Source organism: Bidens hawaiensis, unplaced genomic scaffold (assembly GCF_021521415.1).
Source record: "Bidens hawaiensis isolate Kalapana, Puna unplaced genomic scaffold, B.hawaiensis_p1.1 tig00001382_1, whole genome shotgun sequence".
Classification (NCBI taxonomy): domain Eukaryota; kingdom Viridiplantae; phylum Streptophyta; class Magnoliopsida; order Asterales; family Asteraceae; genus Bidens; species Bidens hawaiensis.
In genome coordinates this window covers 357,410-369,813 of record NW_027491078.1, presented here as the reverse complement: position 1 = coordinate 369,813, position 12,404 = coordinate 357,410, and the positions used below count along the sequence as shown (strand labels likewise).

General features: G+C 37.7%; 1 protein-coding gene across 1 annotated transcript; it reads left to right on the top strand.

The window, feature by feature from the left end:
* Positions 1-9,051: 9,051 nt before the first annotated feature.
* LOC143573082 (zinc finger protein SHOOT GRAVITROPISM 5-like) lies at positions 9,052-11,574 on the top strand. The gene is made up of 3 exons (XM_077058064.1): positions 9,052-9,193; positions 9,833-10,232; positions 10,929-11,574. Exons 1-3 carry the CDS (start codon positions 9,052-9,054, stop codon positions 11,572-11,574), a joined length of 1,188 nt encoding a protein of 395 aa, XP_076914179.1.
* Positions 11,575-12,404: the final 830 nt, after the last annotated feature.

Here is a 12,404-nt window from a genome sequence, read left to right as displayed (position 1 = left end):
TTCAACGGTGCTTGATCAGCCATATCTGCAATAAACAAGTCAAGTTAGATGCTTGGTGACAGAAACACCACATAAGATCAAGAGTTTGATTAGTTTTGAGCATGTAAAACAGTTTGAGGATCAAAAGTAACAAGTGGTGAAAGTTTGTGAAGAAATTGTCATTTTCTTATGTTTTAAGGAAGATCTCGGTTCAGAACCATGTTCTCTGTCAATATTATATTAAGTACCCGAGAACATATTGTTCTCGGGCAACCAAGATCAAGAACCCAGAGATCTCTGATTAACTCAGAGTTCTCTGGTTGACCATGAGTTCTCGGTCAACCTTGCCTGAGAACTCATGGGATCTTTGGTGAAACCAGAGTTCTCTGGTTGACCAGCCGTTCTCGGTCAACCAGAATCTCGAGAACACGGAGATCTCTGTTTATGGAAACCTAGGGTTTCCATAAACAGTGTCGTCTTCCTCACACGAACACCATGAAACCTGCAACTTAATCAAACAGTCAAAACCAGTCAAGACCACAAATACACCCAAACCAACCGAAATCGCCATTCAATATGTCCTAAACGTGTATCTAACAAAGTGTGTAATGTCCAAGATACCATAAACCCGATTTAAGGTTCATCGTGAATAGTTTAATTGATTTGGTTTCTTATACCTTGATGTTTTAGATGATACACACAATGTATATGAGATGATTGTCCTTTGATGAAAGGTTCTCCTAATGTGTTTGCAGAGGAGTATAGGATTTGAATGATTATGATGATAATGATTATTCAAAATCTGAATTATGCCTCTTAAACTTCAATTGTGATCAGATTTGGGCCGAGAACATAATTGAGCTTAGAACACATATATGCTCATATCCAAGATGGATAAGTCCATATGGGCCAGACCCATGCACATACCAACCAGGCCACACATGACCATCCTTCAATTCATGTTTAATAAAAACGATGCCTTAACATGTTCGTCTTAACGAGAGTAACCGTGAGATAAAACCGAGACGCAAAATAAAATTAAATAAAATTAAATAAAACACATACATCAAGATTTATACAGCGATCAGGCTTTTAGCAGTTTTTAACAATTTCGGGATCAGATTTCAGTTTTTCACGTGGGACTAAACTTTAAGAAAATATCCTAACATGGAATCATATCGACTAGGATGCTTTCACAATGATTCATTTTCAGCCATATTATGACACAGAGAGTAGGTTGATAGCAGGTATTTGCAAACTTAGCATGATTTTCATTGCCTCAGTGATACGCATTAGGTTCAGTTAGGCTTAAATCTTAGATGGACATCACCTTTGAACTTATGATGCCTCTTATCTCTTCTCAAAGCATATTTGGTTTTCTTCGGATCACCCCAACTTGACTCCACCCCCCAGTACTTGATCAAAAGTTTTTGATAAAATTTGACTCTCATCCATAGATGTCATCTCCGAGTCACTATCCTGGAAGTAGACACATTAAATTGTTGAGTTAGCTTTTAAAGCATTTAAGGTTGAACGTTGGACTTATATGCCTTTCATTCGGAATGCTATGCATTCCTGTAGTTCTAGTTGTACCCTTAAAGCTTTTAAAATTTATTTGAACGTAGATATAATATAAAAATAATATATATATATATATATATTAAATATATGCACAATAAGTATTTTTGGTGATCAAGATACTGACGGGCTTGTGTATGACCGGGTAATTTGGTCTATTCGGGGCTGATTCGTTTAACAAATGGTTTTAAGGTTTATTTCACGCGTATTCGACCCGATTTGATTATCCTTGGGCCTTGGGCCAAGTGTTGGGCCTTGGGCCAAGTTGTTGGGCCTTGGGCCAAAGCGTTGGGCTTGAACGGCCCATTAGGCAAGAGTGTTCTTACGGTCTAGTTTAGTAACGCGTTGTGTATAATTTACAGGCCCTTGCTTGTGATTGTGCACTTAGGGATTTCCTAGCTCGTTGTAGGTGTTCGATTGATTTCAGGTCAGTTCATGATGCCCTTTTTACTCTTTTTTACTTTTGGGCTAGCATGCACACCTAAGTGTTTTCTTACATGATGAAATGTTTTTAAATGAATTTATATGGGCTTGCTAGCATATGGTAGGCCTTGGGATGTTAAATAAATAAATAAATAAATATATATATATATATATACACACACATTATTGCTTGGCCTATATTTGGCGATGTTGTAGTCGTTTCGACTACTGATGTTGTGTATGCCTACTTTGTATTTGCATGCACTGATGTTACGTGTTTGGGTTGTACCTTTGCTCGATCCTGATGTTATACGTGGATGTTATATATCTATATATACTGTGATATATATAGATGTAATTGAAAGGATGTTTACATATACATTTTGAATATGTATGTATGATGATGTTTAGTTTCGGTAATGATGATTTGATGGATGCACCATTTTTCTTTTTTTAAAACTTTTAGTATGACTATCATAACTATTATTTACTGATATTATTTACTTAAAATTTGAACTCACTCAGCTCAAGCTGACTTTGTGTGCATGTTAGTGTGAGTTTCAGGTTAGGAAGAGGATGCCTTATCGCTTGGACATGCACGAAGCTACTTGGACGGTGAAGGGCATACGGGAATTGAAGTTTTACTATTAAACATTTATTTTTAAAAGTTTTTATTTAAAGATAACTATGTTGATTTTGGGCAAAATTCCCGGGTTTTGGGAACTTATTTTATTATTTATGTTTTCCGCTGAGTTATACTTTGAATTGCTTATTTTAATGAAATGAATCATTTTTAAGTTTAAATATTTTCACAAGTGTTTTCAATGATTACCAACTGTGGGGTTTCCGGGGTTCGGGGCCTTACATATGTATGTGTCTACTCTCAGAAAATTATGTTTGCATTGACAACTCGAGAGATAGGCAGAAAGGAAATTATCCGGTGAGAATTATGTTTGCATTGACAACTCGAGAGAAGTTCAACTACTCTCGGAGGATATTTCTGTGCATGGTGGCCAACGCGAAGAATGACTCTACATGGCTTATCTACCAGAGGTTTGTACAGATGCTACTTGACGATATGATACCCGAGATACCTAGGCCACCACACAAGAAAGCTAAAGACAGGAAATCACTGCGAGTGCCTTACAATGTGAATGAGATCAAGTTGTTAATCTTTGGTGTGTTGTTGAGCATGAAGGGCAAAGGCCATCAATATGAGGGACAAAGGCCGGGTCCTAAGTTAAAGGTCAAACACGATTTAAAGCGGAAGGCAACCGACAAGCCTTCTGTTGGTGGTTCTTCTAGCAAAGGCAAGGCAGTTGGAGAAGAGGAGGAGGAGGAAGAGCAGCCACCTCTGAAGTGTTTGAGGAAGCTTGGAGACTCCGAGAAGTCCTCCAAGCTCGTTGTCAAGCTTTCCTCAAAAGGTAAACCCTCTGAACCACCTGTAATCTCACAAGAAACCATATCCAAAGTACTTAAAGACCTAGACGTGGCCAAGATTCAAATTCCTGTCTATAAGAAACCCAAAACCCGAACCAAGTCCAAATCCAAGAAAACCAAAACTCTTTTACATGACTCACCGACTCCTCACCCGAACCCTTACAAATGGACCAACCAATATTAATCTTCCTACCACGGTTACCTGAATCCCCACCTGTTCACAACCACAACCAACCACACCACCCGAACAACCAGCTCAAACCACACCACCACCCACACAACCTACATCGGAAACAATACCAACCTCAATATTCACATCCTCCATTTTTAGCTCACCAATCCAAACCACAAGCTGGAGCCAAACCGTCATTACCTCACCACCACCAAAACAACCAGCACCATCAAACTTAGAACCCATACCATACACACCACTTCTCTCAATTCCACTCATTTCAACACCACCCACCTACACAGCCTCACCTATACCAACCCAGTCCATTAACCTATCCTTACAAGCAACCTCACCACCAATCATGTCCGTTACTCCTCCATCCACTATCCTTTCACCCAAACCGATTACCAAAGGAAAGTCCTTGACACCTCCGGTGAACGCTGATCCTATCCATGATAGGATCGTCGCACTGGAGGAATCAAACGCCAAGAGGGCCGAACGTGAGATTGTGCTCCTAACGTTTATCAAAGATATGAAGAAAAAGGAGCTTGAGGATGAAAAGGAGAAGGGACTTTGAAGGCGAGGGTTCAAGTCTTGGAGGAACAAAAGGAGCTTAGCGATGCTCTTATTGAAACTCAAAGATTGCTGCTCAACACACTCCACACCCGAATCCAGAATCAGCATTTACTGATGAACCATGAATCTTCTGAAAATGCTAACCTGAGGGTAGACCACTCGAGGCTTGGTGATAGAGTGGCTACACTTGAGAGGAACCTACCCTCTGCCACTATACTTGAAGCAAATTTGTTTAAGAAGATAGAAGATGCTACAACCAAGTGGGATGTTGAAAAAGAGGCCACCAACTCCAGGGTATCTATTCTTGAGGGTCAATTGGTCTCATTTGACTCCCTCAATACACTTATTGCTGAAAACACAGAGTTTCGAACCGAGATTGAGGCCCTTCAAGCAAAATTGGCTGAGCAAGAACGTATCAATGAACGCCAGTCAAAACTTAACGAGGAGTTCATGAGAAAACATCAAGCCGCCTCTGATCTGATGGGTATACATGATAATGACTTTCATGGGCTGGAAGACAGGCTTGACGCTGTGTTCAAGAGTTGGAGAAGGTCTAGTGAAACCTCTGGGATTGGGGGATCACAACCTACCGCGGGACCAAGTGAGACCTTGCGAGGAGTTCAGGTTTTGGGATCGGAGAGCGAGGTAACTGTTGGTTGGGTTGTACAACAGATTGGCCAAGCTGGAAGTGGGGTTAGTACCAGCTTGGGTCATGAACAGCAGGTACCTCCTCAGGCCCAAGCTAGTGGTGAAGATCAAGGAGGTGATGGTGATGATGAAGATAGTGAAGATGATGAAAACAAGGTCGAAGACGACTACGTCCACGATAGTTTTGATGAGGATGATGATGATGATGATAACAATAATGGAGGTTACGGTGGAGACGGAGGAGCCGGTGCAGCAGGAGGTGGAGGTGGAGTTAACACTCAATCGCCTCCATACACTCAGGAACATATTCAAGACCCTGTTGCACACGACTCTGCAAGCAAAGTCAGAGAACACGACTCATAGATTGACAGTATGTATAAAGAGTTGTTTCCTGAAGATGATTTTGTAGGTATTATGGATGATTTCATTGAAGCAGGGAAAAGCCAGGAGCACGTGATTGCACAGAATACGGAGGAGGCAGTAGAAAAAGACTACATCAACTACTTACCAAATCCAGACACGCCTCAAGTTCAAGTTTCAGAGGCTCCTGCAACCGATCCCGTCTCAGATCCAGCTGCCGACTTGACACAAGAAACACTGAAGAAAAGAAAGACTCATATAGTGTCAAGTCGTGTGAGCATACGCTACCTCAACTACCCCTATCACGATGACTCACTAATCGTGTATGCGAAGTACAACACGGAGAATAGTAGCTGGGCCATCAGAAGATATAGCGGAGATCTCATCTATCTCACCCACCACGAGCTGAAATCGCTGCCAGAGCTTGACATAAATTATCTTTGCAAAGATCTGGGTCGTGGTGAGTATGATGATTCGTTGGAAGGCTGGATCAAGACTTATCTGCATCATCAATCAAAGATGGGCTACAAGGATTTTGAGGTAAATAAGGGTCGGAAGTTCAAGAACCCAAAGGAGATCGACCCAGCCACCGGAGAGCCGCGAACCATGTGGAGGTATAGGGCACCAAAGGATTGTCACATCATTTATTATGGTGAGCCTTATATTCCCAACACTCTATGAGATTTCATTGGTTGGGAATTCGATAACAAAAAACAGGTGAGGCCGTCATCCATTGCAAGAACATGCAGGAGATTCGTGTGTTTGACGAGCACGAGCTTATGGGTTTGCATATAGAGGACGTGAAGAAGCTCTTCAACTCACCACTGGGGACCGTCGAGGATCTTGGTTGACAAAACACCGACCGGATAGTTGAAGCCTTCAACAAGTTCGTCAGAAGACTTGTTGAACTTCCACTGTCTGAGGATGAATGGTTGGAGTACGACACCGATGGGTTTCAATACTAAAGACTAGTGGGAGATTGCTAGGTCCCGTTTTGTATATTTAGTCTTTTGTATTGGATATGTATGTATTGGGCTTTTATGTTGTTTACTTTGTATGTATTAGGCCCAAGGGAAACATATAAACAAGCCCATTGGGCATTTGATAATGACATGTTTCTCATGCATGCTCTTCTATAAATAGAGAGCATGGCATGAGAAATCTAACCTTTTGTCAAATTCTCTAACTTCTCATACTCTTACTTTTTCTCTAGTTCCTCACTCTCTCTAACCGAAATAACTTCTCAAGATCCGAGACCTCTTAGGTGACTTAGTGTGATGTCCGCTAGCACTAAGTTTGGTTGATCCAATACACGTTAGATCCACCCGTCTCGGGACCTACACTTTCAATGAATCAAACAGATTAATGTTATTTGTTTTTCTCACAACGAATCACATAGATTGACATTGTGTCTTCTTCTCTCAATGAATCACACGGATTGGTTGATTCTTCTTAATCGTTCACACAAATACGATCCCTTTCTTTTTCTGCTTGATCGTTCATACAGATACGATCGTTTTCATCTTCTTCAATACTTGATTGGTACATTATTGCAATCCATCTTCTCAGGTGGGTTTGTTCTTCCTTGTTGTTCTCTTCTTAGGTTCGATTGCCTTACTTTCTTGTTTCCTCGATCACTCTTCTTCATTGGCACACTTTTTTAAATCTTCTGCCTTGATCTTTCTTACTTTTGCTCAATGATTATTTGGTTTATTATTTAATTCAGGAGGATGCTTGCTAATTTCTTGCTTCTAATTAATTCACTTCTTCAAAAATTAGCGAAGCTTCGTTTTCGTTTTTGATGGCAGCCAATGGTATTCGCTAACGAAAATTGTGTCAGACTGCTTTCTTTTTTATTTTTCACCTAAATTTCGATCCTGCTTTTTTCCAAAAATTCTTGGCCGTAATAATTTAAAGTGCCAATTTGCTTAACTTATTTCTTCGAGCAAATTAGCACGTCCCTCTTATGCATGCCTGCAAATATTCAATGCCTTCACAGGTTTCTTTGAACCCCCGCTTTAATACCAACTGTTGGACTTAATTGGATCGAGTAACACATATAACACTGATAATTTTGTGATAACTCACCACGACTCTTTTAATAATATTAAGGACGAAAACCACACACAAAACAATAACCCTAAACTATCTATTTATACTAAATTATAACTTGCTCAACAAGACTCTTAACTAGACACACTCGAAAACCAAAAAAACTAATTAAAATAAACTTGACCTCAAACTCTAACAATTATCTCTTCTCATTTTTGGTTATCTTTGATCACCAACTTTTAAACTTTAACCTTCTTCTTTCTCGATTTAACCATTTAGCCATTTCACTTGTTAACTATTAGGATTAACCCTTCAAGATAGTATATACATAGTATATACATGAATCTACAATGAGGTGGGATTTGGTTAAGTGGATGGAGGTGGGTATTAATCTTGTTATTCTCCCTTCTTAGTGTAGCTCAAATGTAGCCTCTTTTCACTCAAGAGAGGTTTTTGTAAATGACATGTATCCATACTTGGACAAATTATTGATCGAGGAATAAAAGTCTAATGAAGTTGTAAATTCTAATAGAAGCTTTTTATGTCTATATGGAACTTTTAATATAGCATGGCCCATCTAGACCCTCTATTCCTTGTTTTTCCTCCCAACAAATATTTGGTTTCATACATTATTCAGATTCCTTTCGTCTCCCACATATATATTTGTCCACCCTCTTAAAACGAAAAATAATTTTAAAACTTTGACGCATTGGTTGGATATGCAGTAAGTTTTATGAAAATATCATTCAATAATTCTTGAGGAAAGTACCCAATATGATAAAGGATGGATATTTTTATTCCATTACAAATTTTTGTTTTAGATGAACATAAAAAAAAGAGATCAAGGTTAAACTAATTTTTCAAGAAGATGATTGGATATGGTTAATAAAGATTTTATCGTCACCGTTAGTCTAGACAATATTGGTTAATTATATATAGATTGCAATTGACCTTCTGTTCCAATGATATGAGGGATAATGGGTGAGAGTTAGGATCTTTATGGTATCAGGTTACAGAATAAAGTTTTCCCATAGTAATGGGTTTTCTCATTAATAATGTTATTTTCATCTGTTTAATAAACGCTCATTCATGTAGTTCCAAATGCTCTAACAAAGTGTATAAAGATTGCAATATATATGTATATAAAAGTTAATATTTTATTACTTTTCTACCTATCCACCAGTAGCACTAGCTAGCCAATTAGTATACTCATATTAACTTTGTAACAGTACTCAATCAGAGGTACTTTCCATCAATGAAATCACCTTTCTTTCACAAATCTCATTTTAACCTTTTTATCAGTAACTTTACAGTGAGGTCGCGTGAGGAAGAATGGAAGGTCACGTGTAAAGGCGCTTCTGGGTTTGCATTAATTCATTCAGATATTGCAATATTGCATTTTCTTCATGATTATGATTAAATGAAAGATGATAACAAATAATGACTGATTTCCTTTGTTTTTTCTCATGTGGTGGGGATGTTTTTTGGTTAATTTCCTTAGTCGTTTGCTTTGTTGTGGGCTCATTTTCATGTCATGTGATTGGATCATGCCTCACTCACTTCTATCCTTCTCCATCTAATCTTAAACCCCACATTCATACTCCATCTCTCTCTCTCTCACACACACACAATGTGTTGCCAGCTTTATATAGAAGACTTAGCTCAACCTTACCTGCTCAAGGTGAGGAGTCAATAAATAAAAAGCTCATTTAAAAAGCTAAAAGGTTTTAAAGCTGATTTCACAAAGCAAACCTAATATATTGAAATCAGGAGCTTTATCTGTAACACAATATTCAGAGAATCCACTACACAATACCACCAACATGTTAGACAACAACCACCACAATCACCACTTCACTACAACATCTGGTCCTTGTCAGGGCACTTCATCTTCATCTGATCTCTTCCATTCATCAGATAATGGTCTTCCCAACAAAAGAAAAAGGCGCCCTGCTGGTACTCCAGGTACCCTAATTGCATCCTTATTCATTAAACTTTCTTCAACTTTTGTTTTGTTAAACTTTTTGGAACTGCAAATTTTATTAAAACCAAGCTAGCAAGGCGCTAGAGAACGAACAAACAACACAACCGCAAAGTTACAAATTGAAACTACACCAATCTTTCTAAACAATATATTTGAAGAAAAATCGGTTTTTTGATACAAAGAAAAATCAACGACTTGATGCCCACTAAAGGTTTTGGTAAGCTAGATCTTTTCTTGAACATACGGCCACTAGCTTACCAAAAACTTTTCTTTCGATAAAACCGGTCTACCTTAAAAATATTGTTCGAAAAGATTGGTGTAGTTTCAATTTGTAACTTTGCGGTTGCGTTGCTTGTTTGGTCTCTAGCACTGGTTTTAATGAAATTTGCCGTTCCCAAAAAAAATAAAATAAAATCTTAAACAAACTTTAGCATACGTCATCGTTGAGTTTTCTTTGGATCAAACACCAATTTACCTTCAAAGATATTGTTTGGAAACATTGGTGTAGTTTCAATTTGTAACGTTGCGGTTATTTTGTTTGTTCGTCTCTAGTGCTGGTTTTAATGAAATTTGCCGTTCCAAAATAAAAAGATGTTTCTTGATCTTTTCTTAAATTGTAGATCCGGATGCTGAAGTGGTGTCTTTATCACCAAAAACCTTACTAGAATCAGATCAATACATATGTGAGATCTGTAACCAAGGGTTCCAAAGGGATCAAAACCTTCAGATGCACCGTAGACGACACAAGGTAACGTGGAAGTTGTTGAAAAGGGATTCAACCGAGATCAAGAAGCGGGTTTTCGTGTGCCCGGAGCCGAGTTGTTTACACCATGATCCGTGTCATGCGTTAGGGGATTTGGTTGGGATCAAGAAGCACTTTAGAAGGAAGCATAGTAATAATAAGCAGTGGGTTTGTGAAAAGTGTTCAAAGGGTTATGCTGTTCAATCTGATTATAAAGCTCATCTTAAAACTTGTGGTACAAGAGGCCATTCCTGTGATTGTGGTCGAGTTTTTTCCAGGTTACTATTTTTATATGTTTTTGTGATATATTTCATCTCCTTGATTTGATATTTTCTGGGATTAGATCCTGCTTCCCATGTTTTCTTGATCAGACTAAAAGATGTGACCCTTCATCATGAGCATTTATGTTTTTCTGCTCAGACATAAATTTCAGCAACATTCAGTCAGAAAGTAAAAAAAAAATTCCTCAATGGTTTTGTTCAAAAATATTCAAATATTATGTTTACTATATGTAATTGAATATTCTTTTAAGCTTGAATTCTGCAACATATAATATGTGTTATCTTTTGGATGGGAATAGAATCTATGGATTCATTCGGAGGATCTATGAGATATCATTTTACATTTTTTTAATAGACAATAACAAATCTACGACTAATATTTTTTGGTGTTTGGTAGATTGTTTCTTTAATTTAAAAACACAAAGACCAAGAATATATTGGTATAAAAATTGAAATACTCACTGCTTCATTGGTATGTATTTTATTGTGCATTGTCATAGGCACTACACAAAAACCTATATTTAATTATTCTTTTGTATAATCCAATGTTGCATAGTAATCAATCTTTGTCTTTTAAGTTTTCCTTTAATTTTCTTTATTGCGATAGGCATTTTTTAAGCAATATCACTATAACTTATGCCTGTTCTTAATATTAATTCTTATACACCTTTTAACTTACTCATGTCATTGTAGAGTTGAGAGTTTCATCGAGCATCAAGATGCATGCACAGTCCGGAGAACCCAACCTGATCTTCCTGTATTCCAGCCGGCATGTTTATCTCGTACAACATCAAGCCCAAGTCCATCGAGTGACGTAAATTTTTGTTCAGTCCCAACATTATCAAGAATGTCACATCTCCAGCCTTCGCCCCGGACCTTATTCTCACAAACCCATGTAGACATTCAAAACAACTTGGAACTTCAGTTATTACCATTACTATCACTTTCGGAACAAAGAATCAATCATCCGAACCGCTTAAATCTCTCAATTGGAAGTGCACCTAGCACGCACAAAGATGAAATGAAGATAGCTTTGGCAAACAAGTCCTTTGCAGATGATGCTAGACAACAAGCAAAGAAGCAAGTTGAGATTGCAGAGATGGAGTTTGAGAATGCTAAAAGAATTAGGCAACAAGCTAAGGTGGAGTTAGAAAGAGCTAAGGTTATTCGAGAACAAGCCACCAAGAAGATCAATTTCACAATATTAGACATCACTTGTTATTCTTGTAGGCAACGGTTTGATACGTCAAGCCGTAATGCCGAAGCCACTACAGCTGATTACAACCCTCTCGCCCCTAGTTACATGCCAGCTTTAACAGAGGGTGAAGGAAATTATTAGTGTTTTCAAGAAAACACTCTCCCTATGTCGTGGATGTATGTGTGTTTGTATGAGATTTCATTCAAGTTTTTGCATTTTGATTACTTGAAAAGAAAATAAAGAAAGGAGTTAATATGGTGTACTCCTAATTCTATTCTTCTTGTGTTAATATGCTTGGTTTCCTCTCCATATATTGCAACTCATTGCCTTTGGATGAAATCATAAATGGTTATTATTACTTATTTATGTATTTTTGTTGAACAAAAATAAATATATCGGAAAGCAAAAATAAATATATCGGAAAGCTCTTGGTCAATCCAGGTTAAAGAGATCCCAGAGATATGAATGGACCTCGTTAAAACATCTTGAAGAAAAAGGTATTTTGTTCCGTGTTCTTGTAATATGATATTTATTTTATACTGAAAAAGCATTTTTAAGTATTATTTAGACTATCTCCAATGCTGGCGTGTTGAAAGAAAACTTCGAAAGTGAAAGAGAGACGACGGACGGGTTATGATGTGATGGAAAGAGAAGCACATAAATATGTTTTAACGGATGGATGAGAGAAGATAGGGCAGTGAAGCACCAGTGAATTCTAGCAATGGAGATGGTCTTAGTTTTCTCAAAATGAGCTCACCTGATCCATGATTTTTGTTTGTTGTTTATAATATTTTCTCTACATATTTTAAAAATATCAAAGAGCTCTCAGCCTAATGGAATCTAGAGGTGTATATAATGGTGCTTCTTTCCAAGTGGTTGAAATTTCAGGTTAAGTATTGAACATATAAATAGATTAATTAGGAGTAGAATTAGTGGGTATTTGAGTTATCATACAATTTTATTATAAAATG

Bases quoted from the DNA above. Each gene is read 5' to 3' on its own strand.
- LOC143573082 (XM_077058064.1), top strand. From the start codon at position 9,052: ATGTTAGACAACAACCACCACAATCACCACTTCACTACAACATCTGGT. The intron at 9,194-9,832 runs GTACCCTAATTG...CTTAAATTGTAG, and splicing joins GCGCCCTGCTGGTACTCCAG to ATCCGGATGCTGAAGTGGTG. The intron at 10,233-10,928 runs GTTACTATTTTT...ATGTCATTGTAG, and splicing joins TGTGGTCGAGTTTTTTCCAG to AGTTGAGAGTTTCATCGAGC.